The following is a 27,776-nucleotide window of genomic DNA, read 5'->3' as shown; positions in this document are numbered from 1 at the left end:
TAGACTTCCACATATTTTGCATAATTCGCACACGATTCAACACACGTTGCATTACACACAGTGATAATACTTCACATCAAGAACTACACTAAATTCATTTTATATTTTGTGCTTATAATTTTCTTACCTTTTGCTTTTGTACTATTTAAATAATAAGTGTATTTAATAATATATGTATATATTTATAAAACACGTAATTTTTTTAACGATTAAACATTATTCTTTGGCCCGCTACGATCGTCTAGTTATTACAAATGGCCCGTCTTAAAGTTACTCCACCGATGACTTAAATGGACTAGAATGAAAATTTTAATAAAGTGTTTTTCTTTAAATTTATTTTAAGCGCTTGATTTCGAAGAAAATCTTTTAACATGTGAAAGAGATAACTACTAACTAACAATTAAAACAATTATAAATTAACTAATCAATTACTTAATTCTAAAAAATCTTTCAGTCAATATTCACTTACGAATCATAAATATGGGGGTTAACAGGAACACGGAACAAAGAACGATCATCAATAGTGCTTCATCTTAAGAAACGAGTAGATAAAAGAGCAAACGGGTATCAGTGGCTCCATTCTCACTTGGTACGGACATCTCCAGAGAATGGAACAAAAGAAATCTGGAACTGGGTTACTCCAGAAAAAACTAAAAGAGGAAGTTATGTTAGCAAGAAAGCACCCTCAAGCACCCTCAGACGCAGGTTTGGAACGTAGCTCAGACCCAGTTCGATTATGGTGTAGAAGTCTTTGCAGTCGCATCTGTTTGCTCAAAACGGACGTTGGTCGTCGTTGATACCAGCTTCGTCTTGATAAGCAAATGACGCCAAACGAAATTGAACGTTTCCCACCAAAGTGAACCGTAGTGGTTGTTAAATTGAGCTCGAGCAACGCGCTCGCCTAAACCGACTTTGTCCGTGACATTGTTGTTGGCAAAAAATCAGTTGGTTTCGTGCTGTTGAGTCGGCTTAGTTAAGCCGGCGCAAGTCCGTCCCGTTATCGGGCTCTCGACGTGCGGTTTTTCGAAATAAAACGATGGCACTACGATAGAAGCAAAGCTGGGTACTAATTCACGATCGATTTGTGCGCCACACGCGTATAAATAATGGCCGAATCCGGTATCGATCTGGGTTACGATTTATCGGCCCTGCTTACCGACGACTTTGATATCGAAAGTGCTATTGATTTCGACGACCTGTTGGGAACGCCGAAAAATCAAGAATTTTACCAGCTTACTTCTAAAACTTTACCCGTATCCGAAAGGTGAGCACTGTCAAACATCATTGTCAGCTGATGCGATAGTCACTTTCACGAGATTATCGAAGAATGTTGTCCATCCTTGTAGGGCGAAATATTCGCCTTTCTTATCAGCTTAATTGACCAGGCATGACATCGTTAAAACAAACAAGGCATTAAATGTCTATATATTACAATAAAACATCAAAGTTCCCCGATCGTTGGTACGAAAAATGCCTAAAGACTTAGGCGGGGGAATCTACTTATGTTGCCAACATGGCAATGGTGTAAGGAATACAGAAATTTATCCTCGAAACAAAGCCAGCTTTTGCCAACTAATCGACGAAGTTGCAACGTATCAAAACCACATAAGCGTCGAAACTTGTTCCTCAGATTTTTATCTCGATAAATATTAATAAATACGTAAATAGCCGTTCATTATCAATGCGCTTCGGATTCCAACGACTCTTCTTTGTTTTTCCCATTAGCATAAATACGTTATTGTTATCAACAATACATTACAAGTTCTGTAACAAGTAAATTTCAACTCCTTGTTTATTTTTATAATACGTAAACGGAAAGGAATGACATCACCATCTTGCGCGTGCGTATATGCGAGATAGTAACCACCAGTGGCGTAACGCAGTGAAAATAGTGACGCTTTTGGTGCGCCACCCCGTTGGAATTGAGAAGAATTTTCGCTAGACTTTCGTTTAATTTAAGGGTTATCGCTTTCGTCTGCTACGTACTGGGTTTTCTTTAGTGTTGTACTAATTAATGAAAACAGTCTTCAAAAAATATTTTCGTCGCCGCTGTACACGCGTCGGTTTGTATTTTATCTGCATTCACAGCAATTAAACTTGGAGAGTTTTTAAATATTAAATAGAAAACGTAAAAATGTTGAAGAAATTTTTAAAGCTGAGTTAAAAATTAATCGTGGTGTGGATTTTTATTCTTTTTCGAATTGGTGCAGATTACAGATAGCCAATTATTATTTCGCATAGCGAAAATTAAAATTTTGGCACGGATCGCCAACAGAAATTGCTAATCATTTAGTCGTCAGTTAAGAAAAATAATATTAGAACCAAGGATTTGTGGGAAAATTCGCTGTTAAAAACAGTTTAAGAAACTGCAAAACGCCGAAATACTTGTCCAAAAATAACTTCTCGGAAATGTTTCCAGATATTTTTGGACTTGGCGTTTGTTTATAAACCTTTTTCTAACTAAGTATGAATTTGGCCCTAGCCGGATGCAAGATAAAGGCTATAAATATATTTTGCTTTGATTTGGCAGCTTATCAAGGCGGTAGACTTGATTTGCGTGTACTTATTACAGGTTTTAAAAATGTTTTTCGTATACTTTCGCACTAAACGTAGCTAGACATTATAATCTGTAGTCGTAAAAGTTTTCGATTAAGCATTTAAAGACTCGGACAACAATGTGACCGACGAAAACAAGCTTATAAATTCATCCCGGATCATCCGCCCAAGTTAGAAAGTTTATTGGCATTTAAATGGAATTATGCAGGGTGTACGAATAGTTGTTTTTAACATTTCTGGTGTGGATTGGTGGAAAATATGAAATTACGGCGTCTTCTTCCATAGAAAACTTCGTAATTGCCGAACTCTGTCGATAAAATAACTTTCGCTTCACCCATCGACTCGACTTCGAATTTCCTTCTCGTTATGTTGTATTTCTACGGATTGTGTGTCCAGTAATAAGGCTGAAGAAAATATATTAATGTTTATTTTACACTTAATTTAATTAGCTTCAAATTAATAATGGTTTTTAGAAAAAAAATATGTTTATTCGGACTTTCACTTATATTTATAAGCAGAGTGATATGTTTCGTTAACACTGTAACTTTTTCAGACTAACTAGCAAAATTCAGATATTATCAAATACTTACGTAACTAAGTCTCGCGATTTTTTTCAAAAATTTACGTTTTTATTTTTTAAAAATATTTTCGATTGTCGGAGGAACTTATAATTTTTATACAAGATAGGGGCCAGTGAAGTCTGTGTTTGGATACTTCCTTTTTCCCTTTAGTTGCAATTAATTTTTTTGATTTCTTCATGCCTTCACAAAAATCATTACTGATGACGTATGGTACTACGTATATTCGATTTTTTGGTACCGTTTGACAAAGGAAGGATTATAGTATATACCATTAATTAAATGGGATTTTGGGGAAATTTCTCGAACGAAGATTGAATTTTCTACAAGGGGGTTTTCGAGGGCCAGCAATTTTAATTCGATATTATTTTTTTAAAGTATCGATAAACTATGTATTATTTATCTATATATTATCTACAATTTATCGATATATTTCGTTTTTTACCTATATTTTGTTCACTGTATTGGCTATAAAATTCCCAATTAAGGAACAGACCATATTTTTTGTCTGTAATTTTTGAAAAAATCACGTTTTTATTTTTTTAAAATATTTTTGATTGTTGGAGGAACTTATAATTTTTATACAAGATAGGGGTCAGTGACGTCTGTATTTGGTTTCCAAAAACTCCCCGCTGCCCACCTTTTTCCGTTTAGATGAAATTAATTTTTTTCTTAATATTTTTATCGCCACTGACGGCGAACGGTACGACTTTTATCCGATTCTTCGTGATTCGATTTTCTGTGATTATAAATTAGCGAAATATAAAAACTCAAAAATCTTAAAATGACGAATGTACAATATCTCAGTGCATTTATACATATCGTTAAGTCTAGGTAATTTATAAAAGAGCCTAAATTCTCGTAACATTATTAAAAAAAAAAATTAGGTGCCATTTTTACAACGCTAATTAATTATTCTGTAAAAAAGTTTAATAGGCGTGAGTTATTAAGATTTAATTGATCATCTAGAACAGTGCTTGCCAAAGTAATCTTTGGCGTGACAAAAAATACATTTACATAGAATATGGTGGCTATGAGAAAAAAAAGTTTGGGAACCACTGATTTAAAAGGAAATTTGACTTTTTTAATTTATCGATTTTCAAAATTTCATATGAATTTAATAAGTTTATAAGTTTACTGAATTATTTTCCTGTTCGGCCAATATACGTTTTGGGACAATTATTACAAGAAAGTTAGATTATGTTTACTTAAGAAGTTTGAGGCTTTGTCACTAGAGTTTCTGAAATTTGTTAAAAGCTTCAAAAAATTAGATAATAACTCACCTCTATTAAACTTATTTTAAGATTAATAACCTACCGTTCTACAACTAGTTAATATTGATTATGATTATGATTAGATGAATATATGTGAAAGTCCATCATTTAGTTTTCTAAAAACCATTGTGGATTTTAATTTTCACCAAGTATCGGCTGAAAACATTCAATCGTTGGTATTAAATTAAATCTAAAAAAATTTAATTTGTGACCCCGACATATCTCGTTCGATGGGCAAATTCTATTTGCATGCTGTGGGTCGCACAATTTTCTCTTCAATTTCGAAATACCACCGACGCTAATGAAACCGCATCCCAGAGTTTATTTCCAGCGTATCGGGGTTAATACCGTAATTTGGTCAGTCAGTTGAACCACCGAGAGCGTCATCGTTTTGGAAAAAACTTTAGATATAGGAAAATAAACTAACAATATTTACGACCCTAGGGGATATTACAGTTTCCAATTTTTCCTTTCAGCAGGCCGAACCTGAAAACAACCACACTCCAAACACGAACCCAGCTGAAACTTCAGCTAATGAGAGATCATGCTATCTTAGAGCAACAAAAACAGGCGGCCAGAAGGCAAAGGGCGCAACAAGAATTGCAACAAACGCAGAGTCAGCGGCCGCCCCCGGTACCGGTAAAAGTACCCCTGCACAGTATAGCCCGGGACGTACCACCCCAGGTGCTAGAAGTCGAAACCAAGCTTGAAAATCCCACTAGATACCATGTAATTCAGAAACAGAAAAGTCAAGTGAAGCAATACTTGAGCGAATCTTTTCAAGGTTCTTATCATGCCGCATTTATGCCGGATTATTTGAAGAAACCAACTCAGACTCACAGTGCACCGGGTGCCACCAATAATCTGCAATCTCCCTCAACTACAAATTTTACCGCTCAATCGCAACAGTACAGGACGCATCAAGTTTCGCCTAACTATGACGTGCCCGCCATGTCGCCCGCTCTCAGTTCCGGTGCTACTAGTACTTCCGAGGTTAGTACCGTGTTTCATATCCCGGAAAATGTGACGGGAACCCATATCCCTAATCCGGCGCATTCGCCATATTTTAAAAATTATCGTGGCCGCGGCAATTAATTATTGACTAACTCTCCGTCCCGATATGAACTAATCGATGCAGTCTATCGAACGGGACTGCATAATTTAGTCTACGGTTCCAAAATTTCCGCGTCCCATCAAATGAGGTTACAAGTCTAATGTAAAATTCAAGCTTTTCTCGATAAGGAAACATTTTACGCGATCGAGTGTCGTTACTAAACGGTTTATTTAAATTCTTTTGCTTTGAAGCAAACTCATGAATAAAAGATATTCGAGGATCGCCAAAAACTTCCCCTACGTAGCGAATTCGGGAATAAGACGTAATGAAATGGATGCACTGACGGATTTACAGGAAGCGAAGGATCCGTTGGGTCTCTGCCCGAAATGCCGCAGTGTCCTTCGGAAAAACAATAGGGCATAAATTCGCAGGCTCAAATCAGAGGGGAGCTTGCAAGGGTGGGGATCTGAAATTGTGTCGCCCTTCAGCTATTAAAGGGTTAGTCGCTACTCGAGAAATGCGCTATATTTTTTGTTGTTTTAGCGTGGAAGGGCGGCGGGGGCTTATAAAAATAAAAAAGTAGCGAAAACGTAATGGTTTTTGGCACAACGACGATCATTCTTGTTAATTGCGTTAAGCTCTTCCGGTGGCGGAAATATATTGAATTGTTACTGCAGCGCGCAGTAAAACGCGTTGCAAAAACGGATTTCTGAAAATTCGCTCCCGCAATCGTGACCAAACACTAAATAAGCATCGGAAACAAAGGCGGAAAATAAAACTAGCCTCACGGTGGCAACCAACAATACACATTAGTCGCCTTGTCAACGGTTTTCTCGGAACACTTGGGAATTTTTCATCGACTCAAATACGTAACTTTATGGGCTGCCGTGCGAAGCTTTAAGCGTTAAAACTAATGTTTAAAATATAAAATTATATTTTATACGAAAACGGACATGTTCGAACGAGCCTGCCGCCTGTGCTCCTCGACAATAAGCAGTTAATAAAAATAATGATCGTTTAATTTTAACCGATCAGTATTTTATTGCTCTAATAAGAGTAAATCTTTTATTGCATTGTAAACAGATTTTGAATCTGTACGTCTGAGATCTTAATATGAAGATAAACTCTTATTTTTGTTTGAAATGCGCAAGCTCGTAAATTATGAGTGGAATTATCGGTACGAGGTTTGCAATATTTAATTTCAAATTTCACTCGCCCATTCACGACCTTGGATGATCTCCCGTTTTAAAAAATAGTATCATACTTGAAGCAAATCTGGGACACAGTGCAGAACTATCAATTAGTATAAAAGCTAAGACTGTTTAATTACGTTTTTGAACTTTAAAGGAGCAGGTTCTTGAAGATAGTAGATAGAAATATAAGTGCATTTGTCTTTGCTATCTAACCAGGTCGTTTTGTTATCGCGCTCGTAGCATCGTAAACTTTTTAGTTGTTATTAAAAATCTGGTATTAACGACAATTATTGCAAAATTTCCCAAAGCGAATTAATTATTATTGCAAGAAGGCGCTTCGACAAGAGGCGATTATGTGGAAACAAACCTGATTCGAATATGTAATATCTCAATGACAATGTACTTCTAACCTAATTGTGTTTTGCAAAAATTAAACAACAATAAACTTGTGTTATACGTTCATGGTTGATTGGGATTTTACGTAGTGTTTTTTTTTTTACTCGTTTCCTAACATTTGTGTAGGTACCGGAAATTTTTAAAATGGCGGACAACAAATACCTTGAAGAAGTATGAACGATGTTTTTCCGCGAAAAATGTGAAATTCTGCTGTGCGGCAATGGGGGGGTGTGGAAAATTTAAATAAAATTTTACGTGCGTATGGGATATCCCAGAATATAAAAACTGTTTTCTTAATAGCCGTTTCATAAATAATTAAATCATATAGAAATAACCTGGGACTGACTTACGCTTGGGATATTTTCAAAAAGTTCAGTTTCCACCCTTACGATTTGAACGATTGACGCATAATTTGTATAATCGTAAATCAAAAACGCAAAATTTCAATTTTTCGTTCAGAGGTCTCGGTGAAATGAATTGTGCTAATAAGATTTGCACTGCATCCAGCGCATATTCAGATTTTATGAAAATACGCGTTATAATTAGACTTTAACGGAAATAATTCATTTAAATGAAAACAATTTAATTGATTTTTCATGGCCGTAAATTTCATGCACACTGGCAATGCTAGTAGGTAATGGTTTCGCGTTAAAAAACAATTCGGCTAAGCTAAACGCTTATGTAACACGTTATTCATTTTGATAGACGTCTGGACACCCCTTAAGGCAAATTTAGGCCACACTCGCACACTTGCGTATTATCTAACGAAATGACCATATGTAAATTGTAATATTTTTTTAAAACCAAATTGAAAGTGGTAGTCTAAACAATTTGGGATGAGAAGTTTTCCCAGAAATGCAAACACAAATTTAACAACCTTTCTTTCGATAAATCAAACTTTTATAGGGTCGACGTTTCGGCAATTTAATTAAATTAATAGGAACAATTTTGCGATATGTTACCTTTGGTTACTTAGGCAGTTTTCAAACTCATCAGCTAATTTGTGGACTAACTAAAGACTCTGGAATTTTGTAGGAATCAGCCAAGTCCCACAAAATAGCAATCATCAGTGGATGGATAATATAACAATTTGCTGGTTATTAAACTGATCTTTTCAAATCACTTCCGTTATTTTAGCAATTTTACGTTAGAACTAACGTGTCTGGATCTGATTGTCTGCGAGTACAGTAGTTTTGATACTTTTTTTGCTTTTTCATAAAACATTTTTAGCAAAACGTTATAATAAATATCACATGAATAGAACTAATTATTACTAATTCTACATACTGAAATTTCCTAAAAATTTTAGAATTATTCGCTGGTTGAAGTAAATTTTTAAATATTTTCCAACAGAACCGGCGTAAACTTATATCTCAGTCTGACTAAGGGCGCCTTAAAAGTGCCATGATCAGATTTTGTACAGCTACAGTCGAAAAACATAAAATCACTAACAATTAATTATTTCAAAACAATTAATGTGCCTGTCCCACAATACGGTAGATACGGTAAAGTGCCCATGTACGGTAGTGGTAGTGTTCAAATTAGTCAGTAGCTAGCTATTTTAGGTAACTAGGACCTTTTTAGTAATCATATTAACTAAAATTAAAATATAAAAGCACATTATTCATACCAACCAGTTAGTTTCTAAACCATGCTATTTGGTGCAAAGATTGCAAATTGGCTGTTTAGTTTGAAAAGTGGCGGAGAGACCGAAATATATATAACAACACGGAAAGTGATCTTTATTAATCCCGAAGAAGGCAACGAAACGTCGACCACATAAAAATTTGATTTTTCCTGAATCCAGGCCAAAACCTATCATTACATAATCGTATAAAATTCACTATCGAGATTGAACAGGATAACTCTATTAATTTTTTAGACTTAACTATTACAAAAGCGCAAAACAAATTAGATTTTTCAATATATCATAAACCTTCACACACGGACACAGTCATACATAACAGCTCAAATCACCCTTATACGCACAAAATGGCTGCATTTAACTCTTTTATACACAGACTTCTTAATACGCCACCCTCAACAGAAAATTACATCAAAGAACTTAATATCGTTAAACAAATTGCACTGAACAACGGCTACAATCCGTCCATTATAGATAAAATTATAAATAAAAAACAAATACAGACAACAGTAAACTCTATTTATCCGAAACCTAATACAGAACACGAACAATTTAAAACAATACATAGGAGAAGCTAGTGAAAAGGTTTCAAAACATTTGTCAAAATGTGGTTTAAAAATAGCTTTCAGAACTAACAACACAATATTTAAAAAACAATAAAACGAAATGTCCAAAATCCCAAAAATCAGGTGTCTACAGGTTGAAATTAGATTCTAATTATGCCACACACTTAAACATAGAAAAACACATTTTTTACGACAATTTTGATATTTGACATACAGCCACAAAAAGTAGAAAATTAAATTTATTGGAAGCCATGGAGATTAACAAAATACCTCTCCTTTATTGAACTTAAATTCTCACAACAACATTAATTAAGGTTTTTTAGTCATTTTTCGGTATATATAGTAGCAGGTAGTTTGTAAATATTATATTTGATAAAGACACGGTGTTGTCGAAACAAATGTCATGTCATAATATATAATTTCGTGAAAATCTGAACTTTTTCAAAACCTATCAATTCGTTATTTTCAAAAAATATTAAAGTGTAGCCTTGTGAGAAAGAAACAATGGACCGATCAGTGATCTTGCGAGTCCGCTGGCAGTTTTCAGTCACTGGCGAAGATCAGCTCTTAAAGCACGTGGTGCGCGCGCACCCAAAATAAGCTTTCACGATTTTAAACATTGTAGATTCGCGCACTTGATTCGAACAAGTGTCTCAGTAACTGGGCATCCGTATCAGTATTATCTGTACGTCGGTTAATTTAGTCGTGGTAAATTTTCGAATAGTAATTTTTTTATTCATTTCTACTGCAAGTGAATTTCAATTCGATTGGTTTTTTTTGAGTGATACCCCCGAGGATAATGTGTCGAATAGAATTCGGTTGTTGAGGCCGCTATTGTTTGTTCGAGTGTCAACAGATATTTCAACTGAATGACATCCAGAACTAAAAGGAGGAAAATGCCTGTTTACACTATTATTACAGAGAAATGCAAGGTACTTTTTCTCTTACTAGCACTCCGAGGACGTTTTAATTTTTTAATACGATAATGTCCCCCAATTTCGTCCAGCGTGAACGGAAAATTGCACCATTTTCAACATTTTTAAGGAGAAGTATTTCGATGTACTTCATATACTATAAGACGTATATTTAAGTTATCTTCTGTGGCATGTTTAGGTAAATTAAAAGCAAGTGATATTTAATGGATAGGTATCTACATACCTATCCGGATTAATTGGGTAAAAAATAGTAAAATTGTATGATGTGCGGTGTTAAATTGCACACACGATATCCCAAGTTGCAATTGTTATACACAATGTCTCCGATTTGATTTATTTCAATTCTAAACTCTTAAAGATGTCCACTTTTTAGTTACAGGACTCGCGGCGCCATCGCACATTAGTTTAACGCAAGTCAGGAAAATACTTGGGGGAAACAATGTTATCTTCCATTTAGTATAAATTAATGAAACCGCATATTATTTCATTTCATTATTGGGTTGTCAATTAAAAATGTAAAAACGCAAAATTTAATCTCGGTCCAAAGTAAACGTGCCATTAAAAAAATTCTCAAAACATTAAGTGCGTGCCATGTGGCGCGAATAATTAAGACATGTTTCGCCGACTTTGATTAAAAGTGCGATTAAAATCTTAGGTTGTTATCGTTGATTTCTATTCCATAAAACTTTATCTATGACGTATTTCAAAATAACCTTAAACGCCGAAATGTGTACGCTACAGCGCGCGACTTTTATTTACCCATATCAAAGAAGTTAATTCATTTAATTATTGCCGAAACGTTTTTAAAGCCCGAATAGCACTATGTAATTTGTTTATTGCAGACCTAGTTAGAAATTCCGATTTTAAATGATCGAAATCAGTAAACTACTTCTGCGATGGCAGCCTTGTAAAACAATATTGCAGATTAGCTTTGGTTAGTTGCATTTAGTAGAATTTGATTGGATATTTATCCATCTCATCTTCGATAACTTGACAACCTTTGTAACACATATCATATTGATTTAAATTTTCCTTGACCAAGTTAACAAAAGCCTCAACCTCATAGTTTCATAGTTTCTTTATATATATTGAATGAGTTAAAAAGCTCACCTCTAAACCAGAAATTGAGCATTTCGTTGACCCAAATGGTAACCGATAAAATAGACATTTTAAGGTTGTAGAAGTATTCAGAAGCTAAATTAAACAACAAACTGTAATTGCGCAACCATTAGATAAAATCACTGTCTGATAACAGGTTTATCCCCATTAACATCCAACTGGCGCTATACAACAATCCCTTTTTTAATCTCTGGTGTTTGAATGTCGTTTGTCGGATTTGATTTTTGTCATCTCGACTGCCAACCAGATCCAGTTTTATTGATTTTAATAATTATCAACTCCGATTCGTTGTGTATTAAATTCTGCCGTCCAGAATAATTTGAATTTAATTAAAAAGGGAAGTTCTAAGCGGAGTCGCTTCTAAATTCCTCGTCGGATCTTTCGAGTACTGTAAACGATAAACTTATCGTCAAAATAAATACAATTATTTCGAAATTATACGTGATTTATTGCGTAGATTAGTAAAGATGTCGTCTCCATCTTTAAGCATAAAATTTGGCAATTTCAGTTAATTAATTGATTTTTTATTCAAAAAATGAGGCATTTAAAATATGCGAGTCGGTGCTCCAGTTGTACTGTTATTATTCAGCTAACGAAATTATTAAATACGATCGATAGAGAAAAAATTTTTAATATCGAGTACAAACAGAAGTTGTGATTTATTACTGCTTCATTAAAAAGCTAAGAATCGGTGTTGGCCCGAGATTAATTATACCTACGTAAAAGTCAGCAACAGTGTGCAGCGTGAGTATATATGCTTTATGGACCGCTATACACTGCCACAAGGAAAACGACAAACAATTTTAAATTGGTGAATAGATGACTTATCAACTAAATGACTTAACAGCGATTTTCTGCGATGTGATCTTTTACAAACAAAGATACTGACGTAGACATCCAGTTACGTAGAAAATTGGAAACAATTACTCGACTAATTTACTTAAAAATTTCTATCGAGTTGCTCATTGGATTAGAAGGGACTTAAGTTTTTGCGGAACTCTAGATAGAGGGAAATTGACACAATTCTAACAATAAGAAACATAAAATAGGTCTTTTAAATGAATCAGTTTTATTAGGGTATATAGACAAATCGACCTTACAATATAATCATTTAAACTTGAATTTTCCATTTGCAATGTAGATTACGCGTGGATGAAATCTGGGGCGAGACAAAATGGCAAACGTTGCTAATTATCCAAGCCCGAAAGGATGTCGTTTTAACGTCCTCTCGGATCGGGTAATCATATTAAAAATCAATCAAAGAAAATTGCGTTTTAAATAAACGTTAAAAAAACGATCGTTATATAAGCGCGGAGTGACAAAGAAAACGGCATGTAGTATTACGTTTCCATGCTTGTTAGGCGAACGGAAAAAATCGAATAAAAAGTATAAAAAATGATTTGACACAAAATGAAGAAACGCCAAATTGCAAAGTCCTTCAATTAACAAAAGACCTTGGCGGTATAATTTTCTAATTTTTTAATAAGACAAAACGGTACGTATTATTTACCGAATGATTATTAGAGTTGTATCAATCATGGCGTACTCTAAATAATAACACGCATTTAACTGTTGTTAACACATTTGGAGGACTGTCATTGTGCTAACCACGCTTTTCTGTTGATACTTCGCGTAAGTCAGCTAATCCGTTTTAACGAATTCGACACAACTTACGAAATTTCGTGACGTCACCTTCTTTTGTTATCCTATTGATTATGTTACGCATAAAATTTGCAATGCAACATATCGTTTTTGACGTTTCTTAAGACGTATGTCAAACAAATTTAGCGTTATTAGTACGGCCGTTTACTCAATACTGTTTAGCAAACATTCGTCCATCTATCGTTACCAGAGTTAGGCTTATTTCTTGAAAAAAAAAAGAAAAATTATACTCCCCAGGGAGATTTTCAAATTTTTGCTCCCTAAGAATTTAACTGGAAATCAACCAACCATTCTTGAAATCGGAAGAAAGGAGTCTATGTTGCCAAATTTCTCAATGGCATTTCCTTCAATCAACAACGCCGTAGAGGATAACACAAATAGTTTCCTATATGTCTGGTATTTCCTTTTATGCAATATTTTTAGCCCCGGTTTTCCCTGGTTTTTTAAATAATTTCAATACTTTAAGTAACGAAGTAAAAAAAAACTTGCTTTAGCTATGGTTTATATCTAAATTGCTTACAAAAATTTAATTTAAACATCAACTAAGCATACCACTTGGATAAATGACGTAACACTGAGACAAGGCATATATTTCATTTATTAACAAAATAAATTACTGTTATAAAAACGCATGTTATCTTTTTTGCCCATAATTGGTAAATCCTATGAGAGTTTCTTCTGGATGAAGGCGTCGATGTGGTTTACATCTCGCTCCATTATTATTGATAACATAGCTGGAGAATCAGATCTGCCTCAAAATATTTCATTTTTTAGAGACTTTTAAAGGTGCGTTATATTAAGATTAATAAGTTCAGACTTTTCTTCGCTCCACGATGTTGTAGCTTTACCTTTTGAAGTAAGAACAGAAAAACGGGAAAACGGAAAAAAATGGACGTCAAGAACACGTCATTGTTGTTCAAGTTCTATATTTTTACTCTAAATATTTCCACAATATTTCTAATGAACTTCACAATGATTCTGGTACGTGTAAAACTGCTCCTATAGAGTAGATTTTCCTGGGGAGTAAAAATTTCGCTATTTTTTTAATAGAATAATGTATTTTTGGCTATTTATATTCGCTAAAAGGGCGACCCATTCTTAGAGTAAGCACCAACGACAAAATAAATTTGTAGGTTATAATGTTGCCATTTTTCCCACTTTCATGATAGAGTAGATTTCCCTGGGGCGTAAAAATTTCTCCATGTTTTAAGTATGACATTTCTATTTCCTAAAATTGTAAAATAAAGGCCGCGAATGGAATATAAAAAGGGCGATCGATTCATCTGCTAACGCAACCGAAAGTGCGGTACAAACAAGCAGTTCCCGCATTTGGAATCGAAACAAACCCAGTGCTTATTAAAATGTTAAAGAAGCGGTTCAATGGAAAATTATTTGAACCTTGATCTTCTCGATAAATTCGAGTGTGATTGTTTTATAAGGGATACGCAACGAATCGCCACATGCACGAATAGTTTTGCTTTCAAACATGGTCAAATAAACGGTTAGCAAATCAGATTTGTTGTCGGTCGATCAAATTTAACCGACGGTCTTCTATATAAGTCATGAACAAAATTCATTAACTCAAAAAATTTTACGTAAGCGGCAATTAATGCACACTTGTCGGGAAATAAATTAAAACCGAAGCAATTGCGTGTAGCCTACATTGAATAGTATCAACCGACGCGACTATACGATCCCACGATGTATTTTTCGTAGCTATTATTCTTTGGATTTAATTTTGTACGAATAGTTTCACACATACGCGTAATACTGTATGATATGCATCGATCGTACTTGTAATCTAAATCGAAACACTTTCATTTGATAATAGCACTTAATAGTAAAAACGTAAGAAAATCGCCTTCCCGCCACCAATCCATTATTTTATTATTTCCCACTTTAGCATTTATCTTATCACGTCGTTATCGCTAATTTATTAATGTAATTAAGTAAATACTAAGACATCCCGCAAGATGTGGAATATATATTACTTATTTTAAAGTTAAATGCGTTAAATTGACCGAATTCATGTGGAACATCTTCGACAAGATGAAGTTTTTTTCACTTCTCGCAGTTCCTGTTGATAAATTGCCGATGACTCAATTTATTACTTATTTGTATTCTTGCGAGGTACAATAAAAGTAGGCCAACGACTTGTTTTTTCAGCGTGCCACCCCGAGATGTTTGATTTCATTTCATTTTTTTTATATAGCGTTATTTGACGCGAAATATGAAAATAATTGGTTTTTTATTAAAATTACATAAAATGATAAACAGTTTTCCGCTGCTATATTAAAATCGTGCGAATATGTAGAATTTTTTCCTATTGTACCTCAGCGTTTGTTAGAAAAAGCCCACAGTGAAATAAGAAATATCAAAATCAAATCAAAAAGCTCTAAAGAAAGCATATTCAATGAACGGCTAAATTATAAACGTGGTTGAAAACAATTACAAAAAGTTCAAGTTCAACTCCTAGATCCCCCCAAAAGTAATATTCAATTAGATAATATATAGGAAAAACAAATTCATTTAAAAATGAGATATTGGATTTTAAGAAAAATGCATGTCCATCATAAGTTTTTCTTATACAGTAAACAGAAAATATACAGGGTGCGTTATGAAGTAGCACTAGAATAAAAAAGCAGAAATTTAATTTTAAAATGAACGGATAAGTAGCTAGAACCAGTAAAAAAGAAAAAGTTTATAGTCTATTTGATGCAAAATATCCAGAAAGACCCATTACGAGATCCACAGTGAAAATAATTGAGAGAAAATGCATTAGAAGTTGACCGCAGACTACAGTTTTCTAAATATATATAACATATAAAGAAATATATGAAATAAAATATAATAAAATATTATAATATAATATAATAAAAAATAAATATATAAACAAATTTTCCCTCGATCCTGTTAAAATTGGGAAATGTTATTTGGTGTAATAAGTAGTCCAGTAGCATCCCAAGGGTCCCGAATATTTTTTACTTTAATATTTTTTGATTGCTTAAAAGAAATAAAAACCGCTTTATTGCATGTCGCTGGACAAAGTTCGCTTATCAATTTTATGTTTACAAAAACTTCTTTTCGTATTTTTTTAACAAAACATGTCCGTCACCCTGTATTATAACACACGAGTCTTCACTTTAATGGTTACATATCTGACTGTGGAGATGATTGATGGTGAAGAAGGGCACAAGTGCTTAAATATTCAAATGGTTTAAAAAATGTATAGCAATAGGCAATGAGTATAAAAGTTATTTTCTCAAAGCCCATGTTAGGAAGTATAAACATTTCCAAGAATAAAAAAAATCAGAAAAGGTCAAAACGTATTGCCATAAGATACCATTTTTTCCGTGGAACGAGTAGAAAATATTTTGCCGCAGATAAATAAGTTAGCAAGCCGCTACCTGCATCTGGATTTGATCCATTGAAACAGGAATTAGTTCTATTAGTCTAGAGAATAAGTAAGTTTTTCTGGGGTTTCCCTAATCCTGAGTAATGCAGATAAGGCAACCAAGGAAGTCTGGTCTATAAACCCGCACGTTTGATTGATCAATTTTTAAGATCGCGTGTTGAGTAAACTGATACACATATCAATGGAAGCTACGTCATTAATATAAAAAAGAAATAAAATGTTATCTTACTCCAAAGTAGATATAAAACCAAAAGCTATAAAATAGCCGGTCAAAAATTAAAAAAGATACTCATTCCCTTAAAAAGTAACATCGCAAGCTTAGCCTATACCCAGAACCCCATAAAATCTTAAAAGATGAAAGCGAAGCGGCTTCAGCTTCGAAATATTAATACGTTCGCGTCAAGAGTTATTCGTAAAATCAACACCGAAAGTTACAATTAAGTTTAATGAAAAATTCACAGCGTAGTCATGGTGACGTTATTAAATGGAAATTTCCAGCGCCCTTTCCGATGCATAAACAGTTGGTTTGAGCACAATACTTTTGTAGAAACGTGGTATTTAGTTTTTAGTCGGTATAAACTTACGCGGAATTTCCTTACAAAACGGTTTTCGATATCATAGCAGCAGGCATTTAATTGTAAAGCGGGTTGGTATTTGTTTACCGCCCCTGCATGGCAAATTATGATTATATTACTTTCGACAAATTGTTAATGGTGGCAATATGCGACGCATATTAATCGACGAATTACGCAATCTACGGCAGAAATCAAAATTTCGCCTCGATGGCATTGAAAACAGCTTATTTACCACGTGTGAGAATAAGTTGCCATTAAAATGATGCACGCTTACCTATTTCTAATAACCATTATAATGTAAGGATAAACAGATTTCATTGATGGTTGTTTGCGTTACACCTGCTTAGCATAGTTTTCAGCGCGTCAGTACACATGTCATTAAAAAATTACTGATGCTCACCTACCGTGATCAATTCTTATACCGGAAGTTCAAAAATTTAGTCACATTCGAGTGGTTACTTTTCGATTGGTCTCGGTGTCATATCTTCGCTCGGATGCAAAATGAATGAATTATAAAAAAAAATAACCGAAATTTACCACAGACATGAAAGTGCGGGACGTAATCTTTAGATATTAAGACGATCCGCATCCTATAAACAAGCTTGTTACTACATCAGAACTGTTAACATGACTTCAAGGTTAAAAAATATTGCATCTTGCGGTACATACTCGTTATCGCCAAGGGCTTCATTTTAAACCCCCCCATTAGCAGGCAACCACATAAACTAGCACGTAATAGTTTTAAATTTTATAAATATGGATTTTTTTTACATCTATAATTTTAAGAACATCCAATAAAAAATATATTGATCGATTAACGCCGTACGCCAATGGCGTTTGGTGATTTGGTATTCGGCAGCTTCATGGAAAACTCTCGATTTTATGCATTCTGCATGCTTCACCTTTTGCTTTCGAGTTGACGTGTTCATATGTTTTTTTTTTCGTTACGTAGTGAATATGCTTTATGGGGAAATTACAGGTCGAAAATTGGGTTAACAAAACTGGTTGTTGATATTTACATGGCGACCAAACGCGTCCGATTTTTATAATTTAAATATTATGGGCCTTTTTTATGACATGCCATATATCTAATATGTAATTGTCGTACGTTTTATCTTGATCGTGTGCTATCTTTATAAGGTCAATATATTTTTTGTAATTTTTCAAATTATGTAGGTGGTTGATGTAATATGGAAAAATCGATATGAAGAATAATGGAAGCATAAGAATTTGGTTCATGATTTTTGATAGTGTAGGTTAACAATCCCTATGTTAATAGTAGATAAAATATTTTATCTGAAATATTTATGGCCAGCTGCGTAATAAAAAGGAAATAAAATTAAATCCATTTTAGCCGTGTAAATAGAAAAATAGCATTCATTATACACGATTCCCATTTATTTGCCTCAAACAATAGTCTGTTAAAAAACGTTTTGAGGCAAGGAATATAGGAAAATGAACCTAATAATCTCGTCGAAGGTCAGCGTAACTAAACAAATTTTTGTCAAAGCCACAAGCACTTTTCGCTACAACCAAACGAATAAAATACATATTTTTAGATATACGTATAACAGCAATTTAGATTAATAGCTCAAATTGCATGCAAGAATCATTAGCTTTATGGGTTCATTCTGTTACGTTTAATTCGTATCCGGTAAAATTTTTAGAGGTGGACTTGCTTTTGCCTTTGGCGATGAAGATTTCGGAAATCCACCGATTTATAAATTTTTTGAATAGGAAGCGTGACGCAATATCGTGTGAATTCGATATAGTAACTACAACAATTTGTAAACTATCCATCAAACAGCCTTCGCGAGTCCGAAATTTTATTCTAACGCAAACATAATTGCCAGTGACGTAACATATTTAGATTTTATTAGGGTATAAATTTTTTGTCTTTAGGTATACGTCTGTTTGTATCTTATGCTACCATAAATTAATCTTTTTTCAGAGGATTATCATTAAATACATAAACGAAGGTAATTTACGGCTGTTAGGAAATATTTTCATTAAAATAAGCGCCTCAAAATAACATAGTTTGGCATTTTGATCTACTTTGTAGTACCTTTTCCGGAATTATAAGCCTGATAACGTTTTTTAACCCTACAGTAAATAGTCCATTGGAGGAATTATATTGATACCATCTACTAACTGCAATTCGCATAGGATACTGATTATCGAGATCTATCGATGTTTTCATCATAGATTCATGAAATCTCTATTTTAAATTGGTTATTAAATAACAAATAAGTAATAAAATTTTGAAACAAAAGACAATAATAATAATGATAATGATATATTAAAAAGAATATATTTCTTTTCTTGAAAAGACAGTTTTTTACAAACAGAATCAAAGCCAGGAAAATTTTAATGTTTTTATATTCTGAAAAACATTTAGAATTAAGAGCAAACATCAGTTTTAATGCAACTTCTATTCTAAAGCCCTGAAAATAAGAAATGTTCATGAAGACTTCTAAACGATAAAAGTACCACTAAAGTTGAGCCAAAATTTCTTTTATTTTTGAGAATTGCTGCGGTGTAGGGTTGCTGCATTCCTCGCGGTTAGCCTTTATGGGTGGGCATATTATTCTAATCGATAATAAACGTGTCACTGACGAAGGCGGCTTTTTTCGGTATATATACCTCCACAGGATGTTGTTTAAAACCCAAACTCATATCGTTCGCCTTACAGTTTCAAATGAAATTTGAGCTGCATAATAGTAACAATCGCTTCATATAAATATTTACTCCCAAAATCGAAAATAAGTTAGTGTCAACCAAAGAACAATGAACAATTTGCGACCAAAATTTGAGTGTCAAACAAGATTCTGCGTGCTTTTTTTTTGCTGCAAAAGTTCGTTACGGAAGTCGTTAAATAAGAGAAATTAAGAGGTGGTTTTGAATTTTGGACTATAATTATCCCCATGTTTATTCCCTTGGATAAAACGACTAATTAATTCTAATTCTAATTTCCATGCTGATACAATATTGATAGAGCATAAACATTAACCCGTATATCTGTCTTAAGTTTTGTAAAAAACATGTTTCCTAATATGGTTTATTTGGAAATTGCAAGCCCAAGGCCGACCATTGCCGATCGATATAATAAAAATAAAAATTAGCAATAGAATTTTTATTGCGATTTTTTTCACTTATATTTGATCGAAAGTGCTCTACTTCGATTAAGGTTTTTCACTAGGTTCTTTCGTGGACGTTTTGCGTATTTAATGATCCACTTATCGATAGAAATGTTTCGTTATCAGTATACACGTACTAATCAGCATCGCTCTTAATTTAATTACGAAAGTTGAATTTTTCTTAAGACGTTGAATTTTTCTTGTCTTTCAAACGCGGTGCGTTTTCAGAATTAGGCTATCGTGACGTTTTTTTTTTTGACTCGCAGGAAACGAGGTTATCATCACGCAGGTGTAATGTTGATAGTACTATTTATTGAGTTGAAAACAACAAAACCTTTGCAATTTCCATCGCTTCAGGCTAAAGTTTAAATATCAGTCGTCCTACCAGCTATCTCTTGAGCAATAATTACCGATACTGAAATTTTTCGGAAAATAAATTGTCTGTCCGACGATGCATAAAATCATCGAGGAAGAGTGAACGACAAAAGAGATCCACATAATGCCGAACCCGGAAGAATAATTCATACGTATCTCATATAGACCTACCATTATTATGCGTGCGCTGTATGTATGTCATTAATCCAATAAACGCTAATCCATGTTAACAAACAGTTGAATAATTACATAAACAGAATATTGCAGAACCTTGAATATCAAAAAAAGACCTTTAGATGAGGTCGTCGCGTTTTTGCTGCTGACAACAAAAGGGTACTGGTATCTTATATAAATTGTATCAAATTGCAAAAATTTTGAGCATCCTTCTTTGAAAGCAAAATGCTGCGGCTTCGATCCCCTTCGAACTGAGCCATTCAAAAGGCCACGACATAGGCCAATTTGGCATGCGAATATCGCAACCACATCGTTCTTTTTTCCGCCTGGGACAAAATTGATTAGACGACCAACAATTCATCCGTTCCAAGTTACGAGCAACATATTTCCTATATACGTTGTAAAAACCCTTTTGTTGGCAACCGAACGCGCTTTAACGCGCCATTTTTATTTAACATATCCTCGTATTCTGCGGAGTGTCTATTATTTGCTTATTTACCGTGCCTGTTATATTTTTTAGGCTGAAGAACTATTAGACGATCTACTGTCGCTGGAATCCAGTTCGTTGGCATCCGACAGTTTTAAGACCTCTGACGGTTCGTTAACAAACGATGTGATTAAAAACGAACTTATACTTAGTGAAGCGGAGCTCCACGCAATTGCCAAAGATAGACAAAAGAAAGACAATCACAACATGAGTAAGTGTACCGATAGTATGTTGTGGCTCAACTTTCGTTTAGTCATTTAAATGAACAAGGATTGTACTTCCCTCTTTTAGAAGAATTTTTGATAGGAAAAATACTAACATTTTTTGCGGAAATTTATCATTTCCGGCCTTTAGAATAGTCGATGTCAGTTGTCTGAACGTAAAAACACAAAAAAAGACATTTGGGGTGTTGTGCGAGTAATTAGATTAGAAATTGTGATATAAGTAATCTTTTTTTAAGCATTTCTATAGTTAAAAATTAGAAGACGAAACACTTTTTTTATATAAAAAAAAAAGACAGAAGAGATGCAGAGAATTAAAACAATAATAATTTGGTTACTTTAAGTTTTAACTGATTTCGGTTATTCTAAGGTCCGAGAAATGAAGGAAAATTTTAGTTCTTATATAACAAATGTCGCCTAAACGAAATGTTTCCAGTATGCATTTCCAAGGTTAAAAAAAATATTTTTTTCTAGTTGAGCGCCGAAGGAGGTTTAACATAAACGATCGAATTAAAGAACTGGGAACCCTGTTACCGAAAAACAACGATCCTTACTACGAAATCGTGAGGGACGTGCGTCCGAACAAAGGGACGATATTAAAATCATCGGTCGAATACATTAAGTGCCTTAAAAACGAAATACAACGATTAAAACAACAGGAGGCGCGCCAAAAACAAATGGAAGATATCAATCGTCGATTACAATTACGAGTTCAGGTAAAATTTTATTAAACGCGGATACGCGGGTCTAAAATTAGCGCAAGTAATAAATATATTAAATAACTCGATTTATAACGTCGGAAATTAAAAACCTATAATTAAAGTCACCATTGAAGGTGGGCACGGGCAGTCTATATAAAACGTAAATATGTGACTCCTTGTTTGGAAAAATTTACGTCTCGACATCCGGAATCAGATGTCCGCATGCTCCATTGTTTTGACGGAACGTCATTTCAACGTTTGGAACAATGAAAAATGAAAATTGTTCATGTCTTAGTTATTATAATAATTGATATTTCGAGGCGACGCTTGCCCATCGTCTAGAATTTCTAGGTACTCTTTTCAAACGAGATTGAACGATTCCAACAATTTCCTGCCCGTAACGATACTTTGTCGACGGTCGACTTAATTTTTTTTTATAAAGAATGTAGCGAATTTTTTTCTGTATTTAAACAAATACCGGAATAAACGATATTTGAAAATACCATAAACATTTTGGCAATTTTGAGTTAATCTAACCGACTTAATGATATTTCTTCTAAGGACGGATAACAAATGTGATTTTGTTTCTATGTATAGTAAAACCAACGATCTATCGAACTCACTTTTCATTGTCGTTAGAACCCACCAAATGAAGGCAGGGACGGACTTATTGCTGACAGAATTGCGCGGCTAGGTATCTTCAAAGTGTTTTTCAGTGTTGTGTTAACAGCCATAGTGTTTCTTGCGAGTTGTTATGACATATTTTTATCACTGTTGTTGTGAACAATAACTCGAGTGAGTTCGATAGATCGGTGGTGATACGATACGTACATAACTTCTGTCTTGCTCTTTTGACTTTGTTTCTAAAAGGACTCGCCGCATTTTTAGTTGTTTACTGGCTCTATATTCAATTTATTTAGTATCTGGGAATCAGGAATATGGCGCAAATATTGAAGCCAAAACTTTACTTTTTTTTGTACGCCTGTGATCCGGTCCAGTTATAAAGTCGGACGTAAGATTTTTCATTAAAATTTGCGGATTTTAATGGCATTGGTGCGTGACTTTACTAATATTTAAACAAAACGATAATAATGAATAGCCTACAAAATGTTCAAGGTTGGGCCAAGCGCTCGAATAAATTATGAAATCGAAATCGACAACTGAGGCGACATTTTTTTTTTCAGGAACTCGAACGTCAAGCGAAATCTCACGGATTGCCGGTGTCTGACTTCAATTGGCAAGGGTTGTCCGTTAGCAACCACTCCCCCTACAACTCGTACGGCAGTCGGAACATCGAACCCAATATCGATTCAAACATCGAGCACAATTTAGACCACAATATCGATCAGATCGATCACAACCATTCGGTGAATACTATTTTGCCTTCATCGGTATTTGCCGACGCCAGCCGGAAGGTACTAAGAAACCCATACCTGACGAGAATGCGCATATTGAACCATTTATATTAGTTGCAGATGCCAGATGTTATTACGGACGCAACCCTGGGTTTGCCAGTGGCAATGGAAGAAGGCATGGACGATGACGATCTCGTATACGGTGGCGTGAATAGTGATCCCATGCTTTCTTCTCAACACCCCTTACCTGGAGAGAATTTTTTGGTAAGGACCTCATCTCCAGTGCATCCTGGGTCCGGAGACCCTTTACTATGTGAGGATCGTATTCCCACGCCCGTACCAACAAGTCATATTGATCAAGTTGACGGTAGTGACACGCTTGACATAGACATGATAGCATGATTTCAATAGCACAGCCACAATGGAATCTAAAAATTGTGATACGTAGCTGCGTTAACACCTCGTATCACTATAGTGCCCGTACTTTTCGTAGAAGTCTGCTTGTCCTGATTCAACTTAACGTTTTAGTTTTGTAATTCAGTTTGATCCAATCAATGTAACAAAAATGTCAATTTTTTTTGTTTTGATCGTTTTATTTTCAAGAGCTGGGCTAATGTTTTATTCATGATTAGTTACTTAATCGTTAGATTCATGACATAATATATTATAGGTGCTGTCATCGGCAGAATACAGTTTTCGGCCATTCGAAGTTACCAACGATTGTTAACTTTATATCAAAGAATACTACTTAATTGATTGGACCCTCTTCCAGCTCTGTTTGTTATTTATTCTCATTTTAAATATTATCTTGTAGTCGTTTGTATCACGTCCTCGAAGGCGAACTTTCGGAATCATTTTAAATAATGTAAATTTAAATTGTCGCAGAAAACCAAATAGTGCTTGTGATAGGTTGGAAAAAATGACCGTATATCGCAATTGTTATTGTCGTGAATATTTAATAAAAATGTTGATATTGATCATTATAGTTTCATTAAATGTTTGACGTTTTCGTTAACCGTTGTTTGTATTTTTTTTAACACATCCATTGTATATGCCCATCCAGTTCCCCAGTTAAAGTCGATTTCTAAACTGAAATATAAATTATCATCATAAATTTGTTTTTTTACCCATTTTTGGAAAAGAAAATTAGTTTCTAATTAAATAATTGAACTACTGTAGGAATCTATCTAATTAGCAAAAAATATAAGTGCCGATTTTTTATAACTACCCGAGTCGATAAAAAAATTCAAAACAAAAACCTTAATTTTCTATTAAATTAGGCTTTTTACCATATTCATTGGTTGAGTGAAACATTTAATTATATATTTAATAAACTAATGGTTTGCCTATCTAGTGAGACCCTTTGATTGTTTGTTTTTTTTTCGTGATCTAATAGTATTAAATAACAACACTTATCAAACAATGTGTGTCTGTATTATTAAAGTTGAAAAAAGGGTAAATAATGCACAAAAAAATGTTTTGACCAAGCCATAATTATTAACTTGCTTAATCATAATATACGATTTCAGGTATTTCGAAGCTGTATACATCTATAAGCAAATATGCGTGTTTCTGTTGTCTTAAGATGCTTTAGCTGCTTCAAATCATACATGCATATAGATACATATATAGTATGTATGTGAGCGTCCGTTATTCCACATAGGCGGCGGACCATAAATAATGAACCCAAATTGCAATTAAAACAGGCATTCGGCGTGCAAAGATTTTGAAATCAGTTCGTTTGTGGATTAGTTTTCGTGAGCATCTCGTTATAGAAAGAAAAATAGTGGTAAGTACAAGTTAAGTTCAATTTAGAGTACCACGGAAAAAACCAACGATTTTATTTTAATTTATTTATTAATTTTTGCGAGGTTGTGAGTTATGGTTTACGAAAATTATAGGATTTCCACAATTTTATGTAATTAAAAAAAAATACCTACCGTCATCTTCGTAACCGTAGTTTAGAGATTTGGATTCTCTCCAAAAGATGGCGACGCGAGAAGGATTTTTTTTAAATTACTTTTCGCGCGTATTTTTGAATATTTTTAACCACTCATTTTTCGTGCTGATTTTTCTTTTCTTTGCAGCAAAAGAGGGCGCTTCGTTATTAAAAATAGGCGTTTAAATTTAAAAAATAGGATCTACACAAAGTTGCCATTATGGGTCCAACAAAATATCCCCTGCAGTGCAAGAACAGATCTACACAACTCAAAGTGCAATTTCTAACGGCGAGAGTCAAAGAAAAGGCAGGTAATGTGTAATCAACACCACATTCTTGCAGAATTTCCATTTTGTCTAACTATGTTTTAAGGAATAGTCTTACCAATAACAGCGTCGTGCTGTACATAAATCCCCAAAATGCATCACGGTACAAGAATCAGCATCACCTATCACAACCCGCACTTAGGAGAAGTCACAGTTTAGCTACCTCAAAAGAAAATCTTTTGAGTAACGCGAAATGCACGAAGAAGCCAACAAATGATGAGAAACGGACACTTTTGATTCCTAGGGCTCGACTTATTGAAGAAACCACAATCAGGGATCAAAGGCAAAATACTTTAAGTACTCTGCATTTAATTTTCTCCTAAATGTTGTAGTTTTAGACCGAACCAGCTAAGTTCCTTGGCAAGGTATACCACTGGGTCCTTAAACGACATAGATTTGTCGTCAACATTAAACTGGCCATCCACTTCGTCAGTGGTACAATCGAACCACTCCTCGTTGGATTGCGTTAGCTGGAGAAGCACCGATTTCGATCGCAGCATTTATTACGATCGCAACATTACTTTATCTAAAAGGAAGCAGCCCGACTTGAAACCTCGTAGCATACGAACACCCATTGCTCATTGTAGCTTCGACGATTTTATGCACAAGGAAATGGAAGTGACAATAAGAGACGAGCAATATTCGAGCTCAGATTTCGATGCTAATAACAATCTCGACGAGGTCAATTTGCGCAATGAGAACATCTTTCCCTCCCATGAAGTGTCCCATCCGGATGGAAGTAACTCAAGTGGGCTGGACGCAGAAGACAAAACATTTCGAAACAAATCACACAGTCACAAGTATATAAAGGAGTTTTTGGAATCACAAAGAGGATCAAGAACACCCCTACAAAATTTCATTAAGAAAAAACTGTCCAGGAAGTGTTGTGAGAAAACCAATCTGACCCTTAATCAATTTCACTCGTTGCCGGATATGCACAACAGCGTGAAGCCAAATAAATCGGAGGTGGTAGAAAAGCGGTTTATTATTAACATTGGAAAATATTTTGATATAAAGACTGACACTTCCGTAGAAACTGGACAGAAGGGCGAGAAAACCATAGCTGAAATAATGCCAGTTGCCGATTATGGTAAATTTTTAGAGACTAAAACACAGTCATCGCTTACGGATATCAAAGGAAAACTCTACGACGAAGGCAAGCCCATGAATAAGGTGCAGCTGGCAAAGCTTCTCTTTGAACCGAAACTCAATAATAAAAGTAAAAGGATATCGCCGCTAATTAAAAAAACTTGTAGTTATTTTGAGAAACCCGAGACTGCCACACGCGCTTATTCAAATACAAAATTGAAGAAGCTGCCTGTAAAATCCAGGAGTTTCGGTACAGCCGATTTTAGCAGCTGCAAACGATCAAACGTGCACGTGCGCCAGAAGAAACCGGGAAGAGACTCAAAGACATTCAATGACGCCGAGCTACCAAATCCAGATAAAGTGAGACGCACCAGGCAGTTCTTCGAACAAAGCTGCAAAAAGGGTCGTAGTTTCCCTTCCTTATGTAGTGCTGGTGAGCAAATCTATGAAACGTCGGAAGCTGAGGAACATCCTCAATATGTATCCGAAGATATACTAAGTAAAATTAGGGAGTACGGTACTACAACCACTTACTATGGAGGATGTATCGTCGACCAGTACTTGGGCCAACCAGTACTCACCAAAGCGATCATGGATGAGATTGAGGAGGAGAAAAAACGATTTCCCGATCGTCCAGTAAAATGCAACCCTGAAAAAGGCCAGAGGAAAAAGAAACTCGGTCGTAAATTTCGATTGATCAAATACAACAGCTGCGACAGTAGGATCGAGTTGTTGAGCATGAATTGCCCATCGTTTGAGTTAGAGAGAGTTCGAATACATCCGAAGTAGTTTTTATAAAATTTGCTTTATATTTTTAATACTCACGTATTTTTTTATACATATAATGGAGCTTCCTTTTTTCCTTGTTTGTAAATAAACAAAATGTGAAGATGGTTACTTTGTGAAATTACTTTTTTTTTTATCTTATTCGCTGGGCTAAAAACTATAATATCAATTTTTTGTTTTTTTTGGTTTGTAAGACGATAATTTTTGAAATTATTTCG

The 27,776-nt window shown here is 34.5% G+C and overlaps 2 protein-coding genes and 1 long non-coding RNA gene across 3 annotated transcripts; 2 read left to right on the top strand and 1 right to left on the bottom strand.

Annotated features, from left to right (window-relative positions):
• Positions 1–224: 224 nt before the first annotated feature.
• On the bottom strand, positions 225–1,777 carry LOC132708753 (uncharacterized). The gene is made up of 3 exons (XR_009620017.1): positions 1,252–1,777; positions 470–1,196; positions 225–295 (listed from the first exon to the last, which is right to left on the bottom strand). It is a non-coding gene; the product is annotated as an uncharacterized LOC132708753 (long non-coding RNA).
• Positions 1,107–24,428, top strand: LOC132708749 (transcription factor EC). The gene is made up of 6 exons (XM_060681304.1): positions 1,107–1,264; positions 4,885–5,401; positions 21,175–21,352; positions 21,837–22,078; positions 23,248–23,478; positions 23,533–24,428. Exons 1-6 carry the CDS (start codon positions 1,107–1,109, stop codon positions 23,818–23,820), a joined length of 1,614 nt encoding a protein of 537 aa, XP_060537287.1. The 3' UTR covers positions 23,821–24,428.
• A 1,173-nt stretch (positions 24,429–25,601) lies between these two features.
• LOC132695483 (uncharacterized) lies at positions 25,602–27,651 on the top strand. Its single transcript, XM_060659756.1, has 3 exons — positions 25,602–25,668; positions 25,736–25,966; positions 26,022–27,651. Exon 3 carries the CDS (start codon positions 26,284–26,286, stop codon positions 27,559–27,561), a length of 1,278 nt encoding a protein of 425 aa, XP_060515739.1. The 5' UTR covers positions 25,602–25,668; positions 25,736–25,966; positions 26,022–26,283; the 3' UTR covers positions 27,562–27,651.
• The last annotated feature ends 125 nt before the right edge of the window (positions 27,652–27,776 follow it).

Source organism: Cylas formicarius, unplaced genomic scaffold, assembly GCF_029955315.1.
Source record: "Cylas formicarius isolate icCylForm1 unplaced genomic scaffold, icCylForm1.1 PGA_scaffold_12__32_contigs__length_19106922, whole genome shotgun sequence".
NCBI lineage: Eukaryota > Metazoa > Arthropoda > Insecta > Coleoptera > Brentidae > Cylas > Cylas formicarius.
The sequence above is the reverse complement of the archived record's forward strand: the minus strand, read 5'-3'. Positions and strand labels throughout refer to the sequence as shown.

Bases quoted from the DNA above. Each gene is read 5' to 3' on its own strand.
- LOC132708749 (XM_060681304.1), top strand. From the start codon at position 1,107: ATGGCCGAATCCGGTATCGATCTGGGTTACGATTTATCGGCCCTGCTT. The intron at 1,265-4,884 runs GTGAGCACTGTC...TTTTCCTTTCAG, and splicing joins ACTTTACCCGTATCCGAAAG to CAGGCCGAACCTGAAAACAA. The intron at 23,479-23,532 runs GTACTAAGAAAC...CATTTATATTAG, and splicing joins TTGCCGACGCCAGCCGGAAG to TTGCAGATGCCAGATGTTAT.
- LOC132695483 (XM_060659756.1), top strand. From the start codon at position 26,284: ATGCACAAGGAAATGGAAGTGACAATAAGAGACGAGCAATATTCGAGC.